At 43.6% G+C, this 23,866-nt stretch overlaps 2 protein-coding genes across 2 annotated transcripts; both read right to left on the bottom strand.

Annotated features, from left to right (window-relative positions):
* Positions 1–6,953: 6,953 nt before the first annotated feature.
* On the bottom strand, positions 6,954–7,877 carry LOC138887277 (uncharacterized). Its single transcript, XM_070169005.1, has 2 exons — positions 7,581–7,877; positions 6,954–7,124 (listed from the first exon to the last, which is right to left on the bottom strand). The coding sequence occupies exons 1-2, from the start codon at positions 7,875–7,877 to the stop codon at positions 6,954–6,956; spliced, it is 468 nt and encodes a 155-aa protein (XP_070025106.1).
* Positions 7,878–9,554: 1,677 nt separating this feature from the next.
* Positions 9,555–23,866, bottom strand: LOC138887276 (uncharacterized). Its single transcript, XM_070169004.1, has 5 exons — positions 23,435–23,866; positions 19,369–19,603; positions 18,535–18,728; positions 9,852–10,214; positions 9,555–9,749 (listed from the first exon to the last, which is right to left on the bottom strand). Exons 1-5 carry the CDS (start codon positions 23,864–23,866, stop codon positions 9,555–9,557), a joined length of 1,419 nt encoding a protein of 472 aa, XP_070025105.1.

Raw genomic sequence — 23,866 nt, 5'->3', positions numbered from 1 at the left:
TAATTTTGTAACAATGGTCGGGCATCACCGAGTCACGTTAGTTTGGCCGGAGCCTTATGACTATGGTAATTTTTAATTCCCGAATGGAGTAGTTTTAGCGTCTATACTGAGGGTATGCCTTTTTAGGGGTCTTACAAGTTTGAGTATATATCCTTAACTTTAAGGTCGGGGTACTGCCTTTTGTAAGGTCTTACGTTTTGTTTACTTGGTACAAGTATAGCTCATGCCTTGTTTGAGGTCTTACAGATATTGTTACTTGGTACAAGTATAGTTCATGCATTTCTTGAGGTCTGATCACTGCCAACTCCACACTACTAAAAAGTAGGAAGAGAGGGTTGCAATAGCTTTTACCCGATATGAGGGTCGGGATCGATTTCCACATGGAGCTAGGAATGGAGTCGAGTATCTATCTAGACTAGAGTTGTGTAATTGTTCCAATTGTCACTTCTATATATTTTTGGGTTTTTTGATTATAAACTACTATTATCAAACTATTAATTGAAACTAGATTATGCTACGAGATAATTGCTAAGTTGTATCTAATGGGAAGAAGGGCGCTAGGGTCATGACATTACCTAGGTGGCTAATAGACGGGTATATGTTACTAAGGTTCGATTGACATAATTGGGGCTTATGTTATAACCGTTGCACAGTTTTTACCCACTCTCACACCTCTCGGTAGAAAGAGTGATTTTGCCCGAGTGACTCTCTCGAGACCAAATGGGTAGGCAAATTAGCTCAAGCAACTAGGGTTCAAGTTGGGTAATTACTCTCTCGAGGTTTAACCCTTTAATTGGGACTATAAATTCTCTTGAGTCCATCTCAATTCCTTGTTGGGTCAATTTTGGAGACTTAGGCTCTCTTTCTCAAGAAGAGCCAAGTCAACTTAGCACAAACCAGTGTTTGTAACCACCAATTCATAGATTAGACCATAAATTGACCCAAATAACAAATACTCATAGTCAATCTAACAATAGATGGCAACACCCATCAATTACCCACACTAGAGTTGAGCCACAACCCTAGCTAATGGGTTTAGCTACTCATGCTTGAAGAAGTAAAAATGCCCAAAATGGCTACAGATCGTCTTCTCACGAGCGCAGCTCTGTTCAGAAAATAACTGATTACCTAAAAATTATAAAATATTCTATATATACTAGGCTGGAAAAACTGGACAAAAATACCCCTGCGGGGTCAGTGCGGGCTGCATAAAATGGACCGCGGCCGCACTAGGCTCTTAGACTTCAATTCTGGGCTCTCTGAACTTGGGCTCCGCGGACCACGTAGAATGGACCGCGGCCGCGGAGGCAGCTGGCGCGGTCCGCACAATCATGACCGCGGACAGCATGGCTTGAACTTTGGCATTTTCCCTCTCTCTGAATCTCTCTTCCGCGGACCGCACAAAAAGATAGCGCGGTCGCAGATTCTTCACCGCGGACCGCGAAATGTGCCGCGTTACCTGAAACCCATTTTTGCCAACTCTCTGAATCTCTCTTCCGTGGACCGCACAAAAAGGTAGTGCGGAACCTTCACTGCAGACCGCACATACTGCGGCCGCATTTCCTGAAGCTTGGTTTTGCCATCTCTCTGAATCACCCAGTGCAGCCGCTTTCGACTTTGTGCGGTCCGCACTAGGCTTGTTTGCCCTCAGTTTACTTTGTCTTTGATACTTGAGCAGGTTTCACTCCTTTTGAGCCGATCTTTGACATTTCGTCACTTTGTCGGTCAAACCTGCAATCAAGAACAACTTATGAGCCTTTTGGGACTATTTTGTAATAATTTATAATCAAAGCATAAGCAAGAAGGAGCATGAAACACGTTAAATTCCCTAGTTATCAACTCCCCCAAACTTAAGCCTTTGCTTGTCCTCAAGCAAACAAAATAGACTCACCCCTTAAGGGAAAATCCAAGTATTTCCAGCTATCCTAAAGTAACCTCGACAAGCATCAATTGAGGCTAACAATTGCCCTCAATACGAATGAATCATTAACAATATTTAAACTTTGAAAAACCATGGATCATGTGTGACACAAGAGCATCAAGAGTTGACTCATTAAAGAACTCTCTCAATTACTTTGGTCATTGTGGAACCCAAACTCACACATCCTCAACTCTCCCTAAGCAAACCTCACCTTTTTAGAGTATTAGCACACAAACCGAAGTTAATGGGAATTCACTCATCTCTCTCAAGGAAAGGCCACAAGTCCGGCTCTAAGTACCATATGTTTGCCCCTCATGTAAGTATCCACTAATGTAAGCTTCATTCAACTCAAGATCATATAGGGCTTTTGAGGAGTCAATGTGAAGGCTTTTGGTTCAGGGTAGGAAAAGTTTTTGGTCTAAATGAGTTTCATCTTCCCTTAAGCACTTCTTTTGATTCATTTGGCAAAATTCTCTTGACTCTTTGAGTATCTCACTTCTTTTTAAGGGGTTAGAGAGACATAATGTCACTCTTTCTTATTCACTTCAAAGCATTTCTCCTTTTTCAACTTTTCCAAACCTTTTTCTCTTTTGCTTTTCTTGAATCCCTTTTTATTCTTTTTCACATTGGGCTTTCTTTTTTTCTTTTTCTTTTCTTTTTTTTTTCATTGCCTTCCTTTTCTTCACTTTTGTACCTTTTACCACTTTGTTCCCTTTCTCGTCTCTCCCCCCAAACTTAGACTTTTGCCATTGCTCAAGGAAATATCGGGTGCCAAGAGAGGGTATATTTTCGAACGGGTATAGGTTTATAGCATTGGTTCTTGGAAGAAAAAGGTTTAAGGCTCAAAAAGGGTTAACTAGGGATTATATCAATGGTAGGCTATGGAATTATTCAACTATCATTTGGATCAATGAGAGCCTATAATCACTTCTCAAGTCAAATTTCACTCAAGACTTCGCCTCAACAGACATTCATGGCAAGTTCTAGACCATTGGCTCGGGACTTGGACTCACAATTTGATTTCTCACCACACAAGCTCAAGGATTGCTAAAGATATAGAGTCGGGGGCTCACAACAACCTTAGACACGATTGAGCACACAATAGTCCCGAAAGACCACATGATGATTGTTTGGTCAACACAAGAGTCTCAAGGTCACGACTTTCACCATCCTAAACACAACAACTTGTCTTTGACCATGGGATCAAAGGCAAATGTGTTAGGCCCAAGTGAAACTTTGCTTGAGGTACCCTTAACTACAAGCTACCAAAAATAAAAACAAAAATGGACTCAAACCCTTAAGAAGGTTGTCACGCTATCCATCATAGGGATGAATCACCCGGTTCACACAATACTCCACCTTTTGAAAGAACCGTGCCATTAAGAAAACCAAAGGCTTATTGAAAGGACCAAAATGAAACAAAAAGCTACAAATATAATTAAGAGCTAAAAATGAATTTTTTTACGAAAATAGAAAGAATATATACAATAGGGGAATTGAATATACAACGGGGAATGAATATATACAATAATGTAAACTTTATATACAGACCAAAGGAAAAATAAAAAGTGCGATAAAAGTAACTAAATGTAAAGTTATATATAGACCAATAGAAAATCAAAAAGGCATAAACTGAATCAATATATATACAGTCATCCAAGGATAAAATGTAGGGCGCACCCCCTCAAAAAAAACTGGCAATGTCCCCAATGCCAACTAAACAAATAAGCACCAAAAAGTATAAGGAAAGGATATGAGGACTCCCTAAGCCGTGTCCGTCTGCGTAGGATCATCAGTGGTCCCCGGGTCCTCTGTATGCGTGGGAAACTCAGACTGGTTCCCGGTCTCCTGCTGCTCAACTGCTGGGACTAGGGCCTAGACCTGGACGGGCTGAATATCAGGAACATCCTGTGGCTGACTAGGGGAAGCCTCCGGTGGGTCCGCCAACTAGATGATCGTCTCATCTGCACTAGGGAGCTTCCTCTTCTTCTTTGGAAACCTATGTGTCTACTCCTGATGTGGCTCTACTGCCGGTACTGCTACTGGAGCTGGATCCTCAAATAGCAAGTCTAAAGGCAGCTGGTCTGCCTTCAGTTTGTCCATATCCGCTCTAAGCTCCTTCACAGACTCCTTGGAAACCCGTGTTTTGCCCAGCTTCTTGTGCTCCCGGGAAAGCTCCTTCAGCGCCTTGCCATGTGAATCCACTTCCTTAGCTAAGGTAGTCTGAGAATCAAGGATCTTCTGCTGGTTGGCAAGAATCTATTTAAGTGAATCCTCGATAGACTGGGGCACCTACACTGGCTATGGTGTCGACTGAGCCGCAATGGTGGAGGTCAATGTAGACAACTTGGACGAAGCAGTCGCCATCCAGTTGTTCAAGCTATGAAGTGTCTGGCTCAGCTGGTGGGCAATGATAGGATTGGCCTGGGAAGATGGAATCCCCGGGCCAGCTGAAGTAGAGGGACCAGAAGTAGTGGAAGGTTCGGGAGGCATATCAGCAACTGTGGAGGTAGGCTTAGTGGAGGTCTTTACCACAACCGGCTCTTCAGACTGGCCAGTTGGGGCAGAAACAGGCGGATTGTAATTCTTGTCCTTGGGGTTGTCTGATCCCTTCAAACTGTACCACGAAAACGGAGCCACAGGTTTGACCTTGATGTCAAAAGGTCTCTTCTCCACCTCCAAGTCCCGGAAATACATAGTAAAGGTGTTGGGAAAAAGGTAGTTCCGGTCATGCTCAACCCCCACTACAGAAATGACGCGGGACATCACATTGCCCACGTTGATAGGGTATCCCGCCATAATAGATGCAACAAGAATAGCCCGGGCAAGTGGAATAGTCTGATCATGGGTAGTGGGGTCAAGCCGACTGCACACAAAAGTCAACCACCCCCTAGCCTCAAAGTTAAAGGTCCTACGAAGTATTTTGGCCCCTGCTTGCAACCGCTCTGGAACCGTACCTGGGATTGCCAGGTATGAAGCTAACCACGGATGAACCTCCTCGCCCATTGCCAACTTTTCATTGTAAAGGGACTCATCTTCTTTATTGAACCCTATGTATTCATTTAGTGCCTTCCTGGTAAATACCACATTTTTGTTTCGTACTTTGGTCACTTTAGTGCCCTTCAAGATATGGGCCACATTGCTATAAAACTCCTTTACCATGTTCTCATTCTCCTTCACACAATTATCTTTAAAGTGCTCCCAACCCACTCGAGCTCGAAACTGTCTATGTATATTGGGGTGTAGGGGTCGAAGGTCTCTGTCAATGAAGCTCCTCTCAAGAATCAACTTTCATGAAGTCCACCATTCCCTAAACTTGTGGAACGCCACCTGGCTGACGAATTTGTCTTCCCAAACAACGGGATTTCTAGTCCAGTCAACACCCCCAACCTGAGGCACACCACCCCCAGGTAACTCACCATCTCCCTCATCACCTCTATCACCCTCTCCAGATATTGAAGTTGTGGGAGAGGTAGAGTATTCATCCCCACTACCTGCTGTTGAGCCCTCAGACAACCCAGAAGAAATGTTGATTGAAGCTTGAGCATCAGGGGAAGAGGGAGGAGTGTCTCTATGTATGGCCTTCTCTGGATACGAGATGTATAGTGGGACTGAATCCGAAGAGATCTCCCGGGAGGGCTCGTACTCACTTCCCGAGTTGTCAATGGCTCTGTCAGCCGCTTTTATGGCCTTCTTCATGTCTTTGATGTTTTTTCTAGCCTGGGGAGTGAGTTTTACCAACCTTTGCTTCCCTCCCCAGGAGGAATCACCTCGGCCGAGTTGTTTCGAGCCTTTGCCTCATTTTTTAACCATTGTCTGCAAGCACAAACATCTAGCTTTGTTAGTATCAGCACAATAGTGAATAGTTGTGGAAAATGAATTGTAGAACAGAAGCCAAAAGTTGCAGAAAATGTTGCAGACACAGTGCACCGCGGCCTGCACAAAGAGGAGTGTGGCCGCACTGGGGGCACCGCGGACCGCACAAAAGCCATCGCGGTCCGTGTTGGGGCAGGGTCTAGAAAACCACTTCTCTGAATCTCTACATCGCGGCCTGCACAAACTGGTAAAGCGGCCGCGGTGGGTCAGTGCGGACCGCACAAAGTGCAATGCGGCCGCGCTGGGCAAGAGGTCAATTCCTAAAAAATCCTAACCGCGGTCCGTACAAAGTGTTACTGCGGACCGCATCACAGCACCCGGACCGCACAAAAATGACCGCGGTCCACGGTGGGTGCTTGGTCAAGGAACTAAGTTAGGGTTCTTGGTCTTGCATTTTAGTTCAATTCAAACCTAGTTAGGGTCCCTACTCAGTTTACCCAGTTCATTATACATCTCAGGCACACAACCTAAGCTAACCTACGCATACAAATAGAGACATACGGGAAGAAGAAGTTACAGGCTAATGGCAGTGAAACAAAAATGAAATTATATAATTAAGCACAAAGAAATGGTTGAAATGTTACCAGATATGGATACAAAATGCAAATAATCACTCTAAACAAGAATCACAGACAATAGGGAAGATGAACAGTAACTTTTAGGTTTCAATTTTTCGAAAAGGGTAACCGGTGACCCCTGTGGTCTATTTATAGAAAAACATGTGGGACCCAGTCTTACCCACCAGCGCGGTCGCACAAAACGGACCGCGGACCGCGTTGGGTTTGTTCAGAAGAAGTCTGAGAAGGCAACCTCCGCAGTCCGCACAAAATAGACAGCGGCCGCGGAGGTCCACCGCGGTCCGCACTAAGTGGAATGCGGCCGCGGTGGCAAACTTCAGAGTAACTCACTTGTCCTTCACCAGTGCGGACCGCACAAAGTGCAATGCGGCCGCACTAGCAACTTCAGAGACTGTTCAATTTTTTCAAAATGTTTTGCACTGTATCAACACAATCCCTGCAACATCTCATAACCAATTAGCTCAAAAATCAATCCTACACTACAAAGAAAATCAAAGAAAACAAGAAGAAAAAGACATGGGTTGCCTCCTAAGAAACGCCTGATTTAATGTCGCGACACGACACATGTTACCCGCACATCACTTTAGATGAAGAAGTGCCACCACGTGGCTGTCATCAAATTTCCCAAGATAATGCTTGACCTGGTGCCCATTAACTCTGAAAACTTCACCATTTTTGTTCCTTAGATCAAGAGCACCAAATGAGGTCACAAAAACAACTTCAAATGGCCCACTCCACTTTGACTTGAGCTTACCCAGAAATAGACGTAACCAGGAATTGAACAAGAGAACCATATCTCCAACGTTGAACTCCTTACCCCGAGCATATTTGTCGTGAAGGTAATTCATTTTGTCCTTGTACAAGGATGAACTTGAGTAGGCATGGAATCTAAACTCATCGATCTCATTGAGTTGTTCAACACGAAGATTTGCAGCAACATCCCATTCCAAATTCAACTTCCTCAAAGCCCACATGGCCTTGTGCTCTAACTCAACCGGAAGATGACAAGCTTTTCCAAACACCAACCGATACATAGACATCCCAATTGGAGTTTTGTAAGCCGTCCGATAAGCTCATAGAGCGTCATCCAACGTTTTCGACCAATTGGTCCTATTTGCATTGATCATCTTTGACAAGATACTTTTAATTTCTCTGTTGTATACCTCCACTTGACCACTAGCTTGAGGGTGATAAGGGGTAGAAACCTTATGATTGACACCGTACTTGGAAAGCAACGTGCCGAAAGCCTTGTTGCAAAAGTGAGACCTCCCATCACTGATAATCGCACGAAGAGTGCCAAACCTTGTGAAGATGCTCTTTTTAAGAAATGCCATAACACTCCGGGCTTTATTATTAAGCAAAGCCATGGCTTCAACCCATTTCAAGACATAATCAACCGCCACGAGAATGTAAGTGTTCCCACAAGAGCTAACAAATGGACCCATGAAATCGATGCCCCAAACATCAAAGATATCCACTTCTAGAATCATATTGAGCGGCATCTCATCCCTTTTTGAAATTCCACCCTCTCTTTGGCACTCATCACACCTCTTCACCAAATCGCCCGTATCTTTGAACAAGGTGGGCCAATAGAATCCACAACTAAGAACTTTCGAGGCGGTCCTCACCCCACCATGATGGCCACCATAGGGTGAAGAATGGCAAGCCTCTAAGATACTCAATTGTTCTTCCTCCGGGACACATCTACGAATCACACCATCCGTGCAAATCTTGAACAAGTATGGCTCATCACAATAAAAATCCAAGCTATCTCGCTTGAGCTTTTTCCTTTGGTTAGAAGAGAGCTTATACGGGATTATTCCGGTCACAAGGTAATTGGCAACATCAGCAAACCATGGCATATCATTCATTGACACCGCAAGGATTTGTTCGTTGGGAAATGAATCATTTATCTCAAGGCCATCACAAGGCCTCCCCTCCTCCTCTAAACGGGACAAGTGGTCCGCCACTTGATTCTCACTACCTTTTCGGTCCACAATTTCTAGATCAAACTCTTGGAGCAGTAGCACCCATCTCATCAATCTTTCCTTGGAGTCTTTCTTTGTCATCAAGTACCTAAGGGCGGCATGATCAGTGTGCACTATAACTTTGGCCCCCATAAGATAAGGTCGAAACTTTTCCATAGCAAACACAATAGCCAACAACTCTTTCTTGGTGACTGTATAGTTCCTTTGAGCCTCATTCATGGTCTTGCTTGCGTAGTACACCGGATGAAACATCATGTTGATCCTTTGGCCCAAAACAGCCCCAACCGCAACGTCACTAGCATCGCACATGAGCTCGAAAGGAAAGCTCCAATTTAGTGCGGTAATGATGGGGGTAGAAGTCAACTTGAGCTTGAGAAGCTCCAATGCTTGCATACAACTCTCATCGAACAAAAACTTTACATCTTTCTCTAGCAACTTGCACAAAGGGTGTACCACTTTGGAAAAATCTTTTATGAACCTCCGGTAAAAACCCGCGTGCCCAAGAAAATTCCTCACCCCTTTGACAGAAATAGGGGGAGGAAGCCTTGAAATCACCTCTATCTTGGCTTTGTCAACTTCAATTCCCCGCTTCGAGATTTTGTGACCCAACACTATACCCTCTTCTACCATGAAATGACATTTTTCCCAATTAAGAACAAGGTTGGTGTCTTCATACCAGGCCAATAATCTATCCAAATTTTTCAGACACTCATCAAAAGAATCTCCAACCACGGTGAAATCATCCATGAAAACCTCCAAGATATCTTCCACCAAGTCGGTGAAAATAGTCATCATGCAATGTTGGAAGGTCGCCGGAGCATTACACAATCCGAACGGCATTCGAGAGAAAGCAAATGTGCCATAGGGACATGTAAAAGTTGTCTTCTCTTGGTCCTCCGGGGCAATTAAAATTTGATTGTACCCCGAGTAACCATCCAAAAATCAATAGAAAGCATGCCCCGCAAGATGATCTAGCATTTGGTAAAGGAATGGCAATGGGAAATGATCTTTTCTAGTCACCTTGTTCAGCTTATGGTAATCCATACAAACTCTCCACCCGTTGACCGTTCTAGTGGGAATGAGCTCATTGTTGTCATTGGTCACCATGGTCATACCACCCTTCTTCGGCACACATTGCACCAGATAGGTCCACGAATTGTCAGAAATAGGATAAACCACCCCTGCATCTAGCTACTTGATAACCTCTTTCTTCACCACCTCTTGCATCGCCTCATTTAGTCTTCTTTGATTCTCCAAGGAAGGCTTTGCATCCTCCTCCAAGATGATTTTGTGCATGCAAAATGAGGGGCTTATTCCCCGAATATCATCTAGAGTCCATCTGATTGCCTTTTTCTGCTTTTGGAGAACCTCCAAGGTGGCCTCAACCTACATGTTAGTATGGCAAGAAGAAAGAATAACTGATAAAGTAGAATTTGAACCCAATAATTCATACCTGAGGTGTGGAGGAAGTGGCTTCAACTCCAACACCGGTGGCTCCTCAATTGATGGCTTTGTTGGTGGAGTTTTCCGATTTTCAAGATCCAAAGATAGATTCCTCGACTCATAAGAATAAGAGCCCATCCCATGTAGGGCATTGACACTTTTCACTCTACTAGCATCATCATTGACATCCATGTTTAAGAGCACTACTTCAAGAGGATCCTTCACGTTGATCATAGCACTGGTATCATCCACAATCACAGTTGTGACAAGGTCTACAAATGAGCATACCTCGGTGCTATTGGGTTTCTTCATAGATTTGCAAACGTGGAAAACGACTTTTTTATCTCCCACTCGGAAAGTGAGCTCACCTGCTTCAACATCAATGCCTTCCCCGTTGCAAGGAAAGGTCTGACCAAGATAATAGGAACCTCATAGTCCACCTCACAATCCAAAATCACAAAGTCGGCCGGCAATATGAATTTGTCCACCCGGACAAGCACATCATTAATAATGCCCAAAGTCGCTTCATCGATTGATCCTTCATTTGAAGTCTCATTGAAGTTGGCCTAGGTTGCCCGATACCTAAAGTTTTGAAAACCGAGTAGGGCATCAAATTGATACTAGCTCCCAAGTCACAAAGAGCTTTGGCAAAATCCGCACTCCCAATGGTGCAAGGAATGGTGAAAGCACCAGGATCTTCAAGCTTCGGGGCCATTATATAGCACTAACTTGGTGAGTCATCTTTATAGTTTCACAATCCATAGAACGTTTCTTTGTAACCAAGTCTTTCATGAATTTTGCATAACCCGACATTTGTTCAAGTGCCTCCACCAGAGGCACATTAATAGATAAGTTTTTCATCATGTCAATGAACTTTTTAAACTGATTATCATTCTTCTGATTCGCGAGCATTTGAGGATAAGGTGGAGGTGGCCATGGCAGAGGAGCGTTGGCTTTTGGCACAACCGGCTCCGGTATGTCAATTATGTGTCCCTAGATGGGTTCACATCATTTTGGGTTTCAACCTCGACTTCTTCAATATCAATCCCCACTTCATTGTTCACATTTTCATCAACCACATCTTCAACTACCAAAGGGACTTCGTCCTCTTGCAACTCAACATAATCATCCATGACTTGCTTTTGCTTAGAGGCATTCATATCACCGCCTCTCCCACTTCTTGTTGTGACCGCCATAACATGATTGTTCCCACCCTTTGGGTTCACTACCGTATCACTTGGTAGAGCACCCTTCGGGCGAGTATTCAATGATTGAGAGATTTGGTCTAATTGCACCTCCAAGTTTCGGATAGAGGTGTTGTGAGAAGCCAATTGTGCATCGGAATCCGCATTCTTCTTCATCATCTTCTCAAACATCATTTCAATTCTGCTCATATCATTACCAGAAGAACTAGGACCTTGAGAAGGGAAAGGGTGTGGATTGTTTGGTTGTTGGTACATTAGGGGCCTTTGAAAGCCTTGCCCCCGGTTGCCTTGGTTCCCATTGTTGTTCCAACCGCCTTGATAGTTATTGTTGCCCCAATTGTTGTTATTTCCATTCCAATTGCCTTGGTTGTTGTTTTGATTACCCCAATTGTTGTTTTGATTGTTGTTGTTCCAATTACCACCACCTTGTTGTTGATTGCCCCAATTTGCTTAGGGTTGCCATTGTTGGTTTGAAGAGTTGCCTTTATTGCCTTGATAGTTGTTGACATATTGTACCTCCTCACTTTGGTCATCATAACCATCATTTTAACACCCATCATATTCATCAACAAATTACTCAGAATTTCTTTGATTTTGTTGCCTCATTTGCCTTCTCTTGTTGACAAGCATACTAACACCCTCCATGGCATTCACTTAGCAAGGATTCTGAACTTGTTGCAACTGTGTCTTAGCCAATTGATTCATCGTAGTAGTAAGCTCAGCTATCGCTTTCCCGTGATCATGTAATTCCTTGTGCAAATGGATAACCGTAGGGTCACTTTGAGGCACATTTTCTCTACTCTGCCATGCTGAAGAAGTGTACGCCATTTCATCAAGTACATCACATGCCTCCTCATAAGAAAGCTTCATAAATTTCCCCGGCCAATTGGTTAACAATGCATTGATTTGTAGTATTTATGCCCCGGTAGAAGGTTTGTTGGATCATGGCCTCGGTCATATCATTATTTGGACATTCCTTCACCATCGTTCTATACCGCTCCCAAATGTCATGCAAAGGTTCCGTTGGCTCTTGCTTTAAGGCTAATATTTCATCTCGAAGTGCCGCCATATGACTAGGAGAGAAGAATTTGGCAATAAACGTATCCGTCAACTCATCCCAAATTGTGATGGAATGGTTGGGGAGTCTCTCGAGCTAATCCAATGCCTTTCCCCGAAGTGAGAACGGGAAAAGTCTCAATCTCAACGCATCCTCGAACACATTCGTCCGTTTGCTCCCCCAGCATGTATCTACGAACCCCTTGAGATATTTGTAGGCATTTTGATTTGTAGCGCCCGTGAAGTACCCATGCTGCTCAAGTAAGTTCAACATCACAATGGTTATCTAAAAGTTTCCCTCCCGAATTCGGGGTGGGACAATAGCACTTGCGTAGCCCTGGTTCGGTAATACTCTTGGAGCCACTCTTGGAGGAACTGGGGAAGGGTTTGGAATATTGTCATTATGATTAGCATTGGCATTCCGGGCTCTTCGTTGACCTTGAGGTGCAAGAGGCTCCTCATCTTGCTCAAGATCATCTACCTCCTCCCCATTACTAAAAAAGTAAGAAGAGAGGGTCGCAATAACTTTTACCCAATATGAGGGTCGGGATCGATTTTCACAGGGAGCTAGGAATGGAGTCGAGTATCTATCTAGACTATAGTTGTGTAATTGTTCCAAATGTCACTTCCATACATTTTTGGGTTTTTGATTATAAACTACTATTATCAAACTATTAATTGAAACTAGATTATGCTACGAGATAATTGCTAAGTTGTATCTAATGGGAAGAAGGGCACTAGGGTCGTGACATTACCTAGGTGGCTAATTGAGGGTAGATGTTACTAAGGTTCGATTGATATAATTGGGGCTTATGCTATAACCATTGCAGAATTTTACCCACTCTCACACCTCTCGATAGAGAGAGTGATTTTGTCCAAGTGACTCTCTCGAGACCAAATAGGTAGGCAAATTAGCTCAAGCAACTAGGGTTCAAGTTGGGTAATTACTCTCTCGAGGTTTAACCCTTTAATTAGGACTATCAATTCTCTTGAGTCCATCTCAATTCCTTGTTGGGCCAATTTTGGAGACTTAGGCTCTCTTTCTCAAAAAGAGCCAAGTCAACTTAGCACAAACCAGTATTTGCAACCACCAATTCATAGATTAGACCATAAAATTGACCCAAATAACAAACACCCATAGTCAATCTAACAATAGATGGCAACACCCATCAATTACCCACACTAGGGTTGAGCCACAACCCTAGCTAATGGGTTTAGCTACTCATGCTTGAAGAAGAAAATAGAGAAATAGATGAAGAACAAGACATATTAATTAAAAGCTAAAGTAAATACAAAGATTCAATGATAAAAACTAAGTAAAAATGCCCAAAATGGCTATAGATGGTCTTCTCACGAGCGCAACTCTGTTCAGAAAATAGCTGATTACCTAAAAATGATAAAATGTTCTATTTATACTAGGCTGGAAAAACTGGACAAAAATACCCCTGTGGGGTCAGTGCGGGCCGCATAAAATGGACCGCGGCCGCACTAGGCTCTTGGACTTCAATTCTGGGCTCACTAAACTTCGGCTTCGCGGACCGCATAGAATAGATCGCGGCCGCAGAGGCAACTGGCGCGGTCCACACAATCATGACCACGGATCGCATGGCTTGAACTTTGGCATTTCCCTCTCTCTAAATCTCTCTTCCGCGGACCGCACAAAAAGATAGCGCGGCCGCGGAACCTTCACCACGGACCGTGAAATGTGTACTGCGGCCGCGTTACCTGAAACCCATTTTTGCCAACTCTCTGAATCTCTTTTCCGCGGACCGCACAAAAAGGTAGTGCTGCTGCAGAACCTTCACCGTGGACCGCGCAATGTGTACTGCGGCCGAGTTGCCTGAAGCTTGGTTTTTCCATCTCTCTGAATCACCTAGTGCAGCCGCATTCGACTTTGTGCGGTCCGCACTAGGCTTGTTTTCCCTCAGTTTACTTCGTCTTTGACACTTGAGCAGGTTTCACCCCTTTTGAGCCGATCTTTGACATTTCGTCACTTTGTCGATCAAACCTGCAATCAAGCACAACTTATGAGCCTTTTGGGACTATTTTTTAACAATATATAATCAAAGCATAAGCAAGAAGGAGCATGAAACATGTTAAATTCCCTAGTTATCAATGTCTTACAGATATTGTTGTTGCCTTATATAGGTCTGACGAGACCGAGGTTGCCCACATGGGGTATTGTTGCTTCGGGATTTTGATAAGTCGATAAGGTGGTGATTGGCGATAGTCCTCGAGACATTAATGGTTTCTTGCCGCCAGTCCACGAGTGTTTGGGATGCCAGTCCCCGAGTGTTCGGGATATTTTTTTATTCTTGAGCCGTTTTTGCGAACTTGGTATTGCCTAATTGAGGGCTTACGAGTTTCGAGCTTCCGACCCGGAGGTCATATGGCTTCGAGTTTTTTATGCCAGTCCTCGAGTGTTCGGGACATTTTGGGCCCTGGAGCCATTTTTGTAATTTTGATATTGCCTCGTTGAGGGCTTACGAATTCTAAGCTTTCGACCCAGAGGTCATACCACTTCGATTGTTTGACGCCAGTCCCCGAATGTTCAGGGCGTTCTTGGATTCTGGAGCCATTTTTGTAACCTTGATGTTGCCTCATTTAGGGCTTGCAAGTTCAAAGCTTCCGATCCAGAGGTCTTGTGACTTCGAGTTTTTGATGTCAGTCCCCGAGTATTCAGGACGTTTTTGGCTTTGGAGCCGTTTTTGTAAAAAAAAATACCGAACTCCTTTGAAACGTGAAATGCTTTGATGGAGGGGAAAGTATTCTTCGATTACTTGGTACAAGTATACGCATTTTTGCTGTCAAGGGCTCGGTTATTCTATACGGACACGATTCGTTCGACTGTTTGGCCCGTGATCGGTGCCAACCCTGCACTACTATAAAGTAGCGAGAGTGGTCGAAGCAGCTTTTACCCGAGAAGGTCAGGATCGATTTCCACAGGGAGCTAGAAATGGAAATTGAGTTTCTATCTAAATTAGAGATGTGTAATTGCTCTTAATTTCACTTCTAATCATAATTAGTCTTTTGATTACTTCTAATTTAATGCTAATAAGATGCTAGATTAAACTAAGAGTGAAATACTTTAAAGGTTGTCTAAATAGTTAAGAAGGCACTAGGAAAGTGACTTTCTCCTAGGTGGATACTTGACGGGCTCTCGAGTCTAAGGCAAGATTGTCATGTTGGGGATTACGATATAACCAGTGGACGATACTTCTCACTCTAGAACTCTTGGTAGTTTGAGTGATTTTGCCCTAATTGACTTTCTCAAGACCAATTGGGTATGATAATTTGTGCAAGCAATTTAGGTTCAAGTCGGGTATTACTATCTCTAGGTTTAACCCTTTAATTGGGGCTATCAATCTCTTGAATACGCCCCAATTCCTTGTTGGACTAATTTTCCTAGACTCAAATTCTCTTTCTCAAGAAGAACCCAAGTCAAATAGGCACAAATTAGTGTTTGCAACTACTAATTCAACATTAAAACCATAAATTAGTCCAAATATCAAACACTCATAGACATTCATGCCTTAAAACACAAGACTCACCAAATACCCACACTAGGGTTGAGCCACACCCTAGCTAATGGGTCTAGCTACTCATGATAATAGAAGAAAATTGAGAAATAGATGAAGAAAAACCCATAATATTTAATTACAAGCTAAAACTTGAAGATTCAATGGTAAAATTACTCAAAATAGATAAGGAACACTGTTCACGAGCGCAGCTGCTCGTTAGAATTATAATTGATGACCTAAAAATGGGAAAAGAAACTATTTATACTAGGCCGAATTTTCTGGACAAAAATACCCCGGTGGGGGTAGTACGGACCGCACTTGGTTATGAGGCTTCTTGGTTTAAAAGTCTGCCCTCTGAACTTAGCCACCGCGGGCCGCACAAAATGCACCGCGGCCGCGGTGGCTTTTGTTACGGACCGCATTGGCAATTAGCTCCAAATCTTCAACTCTCTGAATGTTTCCTTTGCGGATCGCACAATATCGAGTGCGGCCGCGGTGAATCCGTTGTGGTCTGCATGAAATGCTTTGCGTCCGCATCGCTTGAATGTCTAAAATGAGCACCTCTCTGGACTTATTGCATTGTGACTTATTCTTGGTACTTGTGCATGTTTCACTCCTTTTTTGAGCAGGTTTTGAGGAATTGTCACCTTGTTGACCAAACCCTGAAAACAAGTACATCATGTAAGCCTTTAGGACTATTTTGTACACATTTTTAATCAAAACTCAAGTAAGAAGGAGTGTAAAATGCATCATAATCCCTAGTTATCAATTCTCCCAAACTTAAGCTTTTGCTTATCCTCAAGCAAACAAAATAAGACCCACCCCTTAAGAGTAAATCCAAGAAAATTCAGCTGACCTAAAGTGACCTCATCTAGCCTCAATTAGGACTAACAATTGCCCTCAATTCAAATGAATCATTAACAACATTCGACCTTTTAAGCACCATGGATTTAGTGCGGCACAACAGTATCAAGAGTTGACTCAACACATCAAAGAAACTCTTTCTGCTACCTTGGTCATTGTGGAACCCAAACTCACACATCATCAACTCTCCCTAAGCAAATCTCACCTTTAGGATTGTAGCACTCAGAACAAGGTTAATGAAAATACACTCATCTCTCTCAAAGAAAAGTCACAAGTCTGGCTCTAAGTACCATATGCTTGCCCCTTATGTAAGTCACCACTAATGTAAGCTTCATTCAACTCAAGATTATATAGGGCTTTTGTGGAGATATAGTGAAGGCTTTTGGTTTAGGGTAGGAAATGTTTGGTCTAAGTAGGTTCCATCTTCCCTTTAGCACTTCTTTTGCTTCATTGTGGCACATATTCTCTTAACTTTTTAAGTCATTTAACTTCTTTCTAAGGGGTTAGAGAGACACATTGTCACTCTTTCTTGTTCATTTAAAATCTTTTTCTCCTTTCTCAACTTTTCACACTTTTCGTCTCTTTACTTTTATTGAATCCCTTCATTCTTTTCTGCATTGATCATTTTTTTTGTCTTTTTGATTTTCTTTCTTTTTCATTGCCTTTCTTTTTCTTCATTTTGTACCTTTTACCACTTTGTTGCATTCCTCATCTCTCCCTTCAAACTTATGCTTTTGCCTTGTGCTAAGGAATGATCGAGTACCAAGAGAGGGTATTTTTAGAACGGGTAAAGGCTTGTATTGTGGTTTTTTAAAAGAAAAAGGTCTAAGGCTCAAAAGGGTTGACTAAGGGTATTATCATTGATAGGTTATGGAAGTGTTCAAGATATCATTCGGGTCAAGGAGAGCCTATAATCACATCTCAAGTCAAATTACACTTAGGATTTTGCCTAGACAAACATTCAGGGCAAGTTCTAGACTAATGGATCGAGACTTGGACTTGCAATTAAAATTCTCACCACACAAGCTATGGGATTGCTAAAGGAACAGAATCGGGGGCCCACAACAACCTTAGTTGAGATTTGAGCAACACAATGGTCCCGATAAACCACTTGATGATTATCGGTCAACACAAGAGTCTCAAGGTCACCACTTTCACCATCCTATATACACAACAATTTATTTTTGACCATAAGATCAAAGGCAAATGTGTTAGGCCCAAGTGAAGCTTTGCTTGAGGCACCCTTACCAACTAGCTACTAAAAAGCAAAAAGAAAATAGACTCAAACCCTTAAGAATGTTTTCATGTCATCCATCATCGAGAAGAGCCACCTGGTTCACACAAACTCCACCTTTCGAAAGAACCGTGGCATTAAAAACCCAAAGGCTTATTGCACGCAAAAACTCAAAACAAGAAGCTACTAAAATAAAATAAGAAGCTATGAAAGGAAAAATGCGGAAAGTAAAAATGAATATATACAATTGGGGAATTAGTCGAATATACAATAGGGAGAATAAATACATACATAAGAACGTAACTTTATATACATACCCAAAAGTAGAAAGTACGAAAAGTGCAATAAAATGATAACGTTATATACATACCAAAGGTAAAAAGAAAGCATAAAGAAAAAAATTGTTGTCATATATGCAGTCATCCAAATAGGGCTACCCCCTCAAATGAAAGCTAGCATTATCCTCAATGTTAACTAACCAAAATAAGCACAAAATGAGGAAGAGAGGAAAAAGAAACTCCCTATCGGCCCTCCGTCTACATGGGGTCTTGAGTCTGGGTCCCTGGGTCCTCGGTCTACTCGAGAACCTGTGACTGGTTCCCTGTACTATGTGTCTCAACTGGGACCTGGGCTTGGACTGAGTCATGGGCCTGTACTGGAATCTAGGGCTGGCTAGAGGATCCTCCCTATGGGTCCTCTAACTCTATGACAGCATCGTCAGTACGGGGAATCACCATCTTCCTCTTGGATAGCCTCTTTGACTCCTGCTCTGGCTAGGGCTAGGCTGCTGGAGCCGGGTCATGCAATAACAGATCCAGAGGTAGGTGATCCGCCTTCAACCTCTCTACCTCTACCCTTAGCTCCTTTACCGACTCTTTTGAAGCCCTAGTCTTTCTCAATTTCTTCGGCTCCCTAGCAAGCTCCTTCAATGCCTTTCCATGATAATCAACAACATCTATGAACTTCTTCTGGTTGTCCAGAATCTCCTGCAGAGTGTCCTCCACTAACTGTGGGACCTGTGGCGGAGGAGGTGCTGACTGGGCTGCCACCGAAGTAGATAGTACAGACAACTTAGAAGTGGATGTTTGCATCCATTTGTTGATGTTGGCGAGGGTCTGGCTCAGGCGGTGGGCAGTCAAGGGATATGCAGTGGATGTGGGGATCTCTGGAGCTGTAGAAGTGGATGGTCATTGGGCCATGTCTATTGTGGTGGAAGGAGGCTGAGTAGGAGCCACTACTACTACTGGCTCTTCAGACTGGCCAGTTGAAGTAGTGGCTTTGCCCTTGGGGTCTTTGGGGTTGTCGGGACCCTTGGTGTTGTACCAGGAGAATGGTGCCTTTGCTTTCACTTTCATATCAAATCTCTGCTTCTCCACATCGAGGTCCTAAAAGTACATGGTCAGGAAGTTGGGGAAGGGATAGGATCTGTCACCTTCATTCACCACCCGTGTAATTACCCGGGACATCACATTCTCGATGTTAATCGGGTACCCCACCATGATCGATTCCACCAATATAGCCCGGTGGATAGGAAGTGAGTTGTCTTGGGTGGTGGGGTCTAGCCTACTACACACAAATGTTTCCCATCCTTTAGCTTCAAAGTTCAGTGTCCTTCTCAAATCTTCACTCCCGCAGTCAACCAATCTAGGGTGGTACCTGGGATTGCCAAGTACTCTACCAACCAAGGACAGCCTCACCTAATGCCACCTTTTCTAAATACAATGACTGATCCTCCTCCGGGAAGCCCAAGTAATCATTTATTGTCTTGCCATCAAATTTCTCCTTCAAGTTCCACACTTTGATCACTGTGGTGCCCTTTTTAATGTGGGTAACATTCGTGTAAAACTCCTTCACCAAGTGCTCATAGGCATCCTCCACATGGCCTATGAAATAATCCCAGCCTGCTCTCGCTCTGAACTGCTTCAACACATTGGGGTTGTGAGGCAAGAGGTCCCGTGTAATGAATTTTCTCTCTGGTATTAACTTCCTCTCAGGCCACCATTCTTTGAACTTGTGGTAGGTGACCTCACTCACAAATCTATCCTGACATGCCTCCGGATTTCTGGTTCTCTCTACCCCTCCTACTTGGGGCTCACCCCTTCTTCTTCTTCTACGGGCCCCTCCCCAGATAGTGAAGTTGTAAGAGAGGTGGAATATGCATTGTCACTGCCTATAGCTGATCCCTCAAACGACTCAGAAGATATGTGTACTGATGCTTCGGCAGTGATAGAGACCGGAGGTGTATCCCTCAACGTTCCTCTCCGGCCAGTCAGGAACATACTCTGGCACGGAGTCTGATGATGCCTCCTGGGAAGGCTCATATTCACTCTTGGATTGGTCAATAGCTCTATCAGCAGCCTTAATGAGCCTTCTGGTGAACTTCCAGGAGGATACCCCCAGTATTCGAGGTTGATTGAAGAGAAGCTTTGAATACTTGTTGAGTCTTCCTTAGGTAGCATATGGATGTTGCCTCGTTAAAAACCTTGCCGGTAAAACCCTTCTTGGGATAAAAGCCCGATCGAAGGAAAAGAGTGCAGCATATGCTTTCAAAACCTAGGGCCTTTGAGCTTTTAGCACTAATAGCGTTTGAGCATTGATACATTCCAATTGCTTGGAAGTTGTTCGCCTTCCATGGTGCCGAATTTGTAGGACCCTTTGCCAACTACCTCGAGGACGCAGTACGGTCCTTCCCAGTTCTGACCTAGCTTTCCTTCATTAGGATTTCGAGTATTCAAGGTGACTTTCCTTAGGACTAGGTCCCCGATTCCAAAATATCGGAGATTTGTTCTCTTGTTGTAGTATCTTTCGATCCTCTATTTTTGTGCGGCTATTCGAACCATCGAGGCTTCTCGTTTTTCATCTAATAGTTCGAGAGCAATAGTCATGGCCTCATTGTTAGAGCTCTCGGTGGTGCGTCGGAATCTGGCGATGGGTTCTCCGACCTCGACCGGTATCAAAGCCTCGACGCCATATACCAGGGAGAAATATGTTTCCCCCGTGCTTGATTTTGGAGTTGTTCGATATGCCTAGAGTACTTCGGGTAATATTTCTCTCCATCTTCCCTTTGCGCTTTCCAGTTTCTTCTTTAAGTTTTGAATTATGGTTTTGTTTGTGGACTCGGCTTGGCCGTTTGCACACGGGTAGTAGGGCATTGACAGGATCCTTTTGATCTTGTGATCCTCGAGGAACTGAGTCACTTTGCTTCCGATGAATTGCTTCCCGTTATCACACGTTATGTCGGAAGGAATTCCGAATCGGCATATGATATGGTCCCAAATGAAATTAATGACTTCTTTTTCCTTTATTTTTTTGAAGGTCTATGCTTCAACCCATTTTGAGAAGTAGTCAGTCATAAATAAAATAAATCTAGCTTTACCTGGCACCGTTGGTAGAGGTCCGACGATATCCATCCCCCATTTCATGAACGGCCATGGCGACAAAACTGAATGTAGTTGTTCTCCAGGTTGGTGAATCATTGGGGCGAATCTTTGGCATTTGTCGCACTTGCGGACGATTTCTTTGGTGTCCTTCTCCATGCTGTCCCAATAGTAGCCTGCCCTGATTATTTTTCGAATTAAGGAATCAACACCGGAGTAATTTCCACAGGTGCCCTCGTGGATCTCTCGGAGCACATAGTCTATATCTCTCGGCCCCACACATACTGCTAGAGGGCCATCAAAAGTTCTTCTATAAAGAGTTATGCTTTTGTCGAGCGAGTATCGGGCTGCTTTGGTTCGCAGGGCCCTCGACTCTTTTGGGTTTGCGACCGCTCTCCAAATAATCGATATATTTATTTCTCCAATCCCATATTAGGCTAGTGGAGTTGATCTCGGTGTGGACTTCCTCGATCACTAATTTGGATAGTTGAACAATAGATCCGGGGAGTATGTCATCTTCCTCAACAGACGATCCCAGGTTTGCGAGTGCATCGGCTTCGCTATTCTCCTCTCTGGGTATGTGGACCAGGGTCCATTCTTTGAAGTGGTGCAATGTGATTTGAATTTTGTCTAAGTATCTTTGCATCCTGTCTTCTCGAACCTCGAAGCTCCCATGTACCTGATTTACCACGAGGAGGAAATCGCATTTTGATTTGATGACTTCAGCTCCTAGGCCTTTGGCCAATTCCAGACCTGCAATCATAGACTCACTCGGCTTCATTGTTAGTTAACCTTATGGTTTTTATAAATTGTCTAATCACGCCGCCCGTAGGTAACCTTAGGACTATGCTGATCCCGAACCCTCTTACGTTTGAGACACCATCAGTGAACAGGGTCCATATCTCGGAAGATGTGCCCGTTTTTAGCAAAAGTTCTTTCTTGACTTCGGGTACGAGAGAGGGAGTGAAGTCGGCTACGAAATCTACCAAAATTTGGGACTTTATAGCCGTCCGGGGCTGATACTCGATATCATATCCCCCATGTTCGATGGCCCATTTGGCCAGTCGGCCCGATAATTCGAGGTTTATGCAATATGCTTCAAAGGGGATATGTTGTTAAAACGCAAATATGATGGCATTGGAAGTAAGGTTTCAATTTTCGAGACGCACTTATTAATGCAAGAGCTAGTTTTTCTAGGTGTGGATACCTAGTTTCAGCATCACCCAGGGTCCGACTTACATAATAAACAGGGAACTGCGTACCTTATTCTTCTCGAACCAACACACCACTTACCTCTATCTCGGATACGGCCAGGTATAAATATAATGTCTCATCCTCTTTTGGGGTGTGGAGTAAAGACAGACTTGTCAAGTATCGCTTTAACTCCTCCAAGGCACGTTGGCATCTAGAGTCCATTCGAAGTTGTTTTTCTTTTTAAGCAGGGAGAAGAAATGGAGACTTCAGTCCGACGACCTCGATATAAATCGACCTAAGGCTGCTATCTGTCCGGCCATCCGTTGCACGGCCTTTACATTATTTACCACTATAATTTATTCAATGGCCTTGATTTTATCAGGATTGATCTCAATTCCTCTATTTTATACCATGAAACCTAAGAATTTGCCCGATCCTACCCCAAAAGCGCACTTCTCGGGATTGACTTTCATGTTGTAACTACTGAGGATGTCGAATGTTTCCTACAAATGAATCAAATGGTCCTCTATGCATAGGGACCTAACTAGCATATCATCAATATAAACTTCCATGGAATTGCCTATTTGATGCTCGAATATCTTATTAACTAGGCGTTGGTATGTGGCCCCTGCATTTATTAGCCCGAAGGGCATTACATTGTAACAGTGTGTGCCGTACTTCGTGATGAATGAAGTCTTTTCTCTATCCTCTAGATTCATCTGAATTTGATTATACCCCGAATAGGCATCGAGGAAAGTGAGGGATTCATGGCCGGCCATGGCGTCGATCAAACGGTCGATGTTGGGCAGTGGGAAGGAGTCCTTGGGGCACGCCCTGTTTAAATATTTATAATCTACGCACATTCTTAGTTTATTCCCTTTATTAGGAACTACCACCACATTGGCTAGCCGTTCGGGATATTTTACTTCCCTAATAAACCCTATTTGAGGAGCTTCGTTACCTCGTCTTTGATGAATGCATGCTTTATCTCGGACTGGGGTTTCCTTTTTTGCTTCACCTGTTTGTACCTAGGGTCGACACTTAGTCGATGGGTAGTTATCTCTGATGGGATCCCTATCATGTCTAAATGGGATCAAGCAAAGCAATCGATGTTGTTAATAAGGAATTGAATGAGTTTTTTCCTGAGTTGGGGGGTTAATCCTGTCCCCAAGTATACCTTCTGATCTGGGAGATTCTCGATCAATACGCCTTGCTCCAGTTCTTCAACGGTCAACTTTGTTGTATCTGATTCTTCGGGGGCAATGAAGGTTCTGGGAGTGAGGAAATCCTCTTCATCATCCTCAGGGGTTTGTTGGCTTTCCAACTCTTCCGAGGTGGAGTATGCAGAATTCAGTACCTCTTCATGGACCGCGAACATTTCCTTCACCGCATGTTTCTCCCCATATACCATCTTATTCCGTCCTTTTGTTGGAAACTTCATCATTTGATGCAGGGTCGATGGTACCGCCTTCATGTTATGTATCCATGGCCTACCAAGCAAGGAATTGTACCTCGTGTCACCTTTAATGACGTGGAACCCGGTATCTTGAACTGCATCGGATATGTTAACCAGGAGGGTGATCTCTCCTTTTGTTGCTTCGCCGGCCAT

The sequence above is a fragment of the Nicotiana sylvestris genome, chromosome 3 (genome assembly GCF_000393655.2).
Source record: "Nicotiana sylvestris chromosome 3, ASM39365v2, whole genome shotgun sequence".
Taxonomy (NCBI): domain Eukaryota; kingdom Viridiplantae; phylum Streptophyta; class Magnoliopsida; order Solanales; family Solanaceae; genus Nicotiana; species Nicotiana sylvestris.
Note: the sequence above shows the minus strand (reverse complement) of the source record. Positions and strands in the feature narration are given on the sequence as shown.

Bases quoted from the DNA above. Each gene is read 5' to 3' on its own strand.
- LOC138887277 (XM_070169005.1), bottom strand. From the start codon at position 7,877: ATGCCGCTCAATATGATTCTAGAAGTGGATATCTTTGATGTTTGGGGC. The intron at 7,125-7,580 runs GTTTCTACCCCT...TTTCTGGGTAAG, and splicing joins AGTACGGTGTCAATCATAAG to CTCAAGTCAAAGTGGAGTGG.
- LOC138887276 (XM_070169004.1), bottom strand. From the start codon at position 23,866: ATGGCCGGCGAAGCAACAAAAGGAGAGATCACCCTCCTGGTTAACATA. The intron at 19,604-23,434 runs GTATACTTGGGG...GTGTTGAAGCAG, and splicing joins AGAATCTCCCAGATCAGAAG to TTCAGAGCGAGAGCAGGCTG. The intron at 18,729-19,368 runs GTTGGTAGAGTA...CTTCGGTGGCAG, and splicing joins ATTAGGTGAGGCTGTCCTTG to CCCAGTCAGCACCTCCTCCG.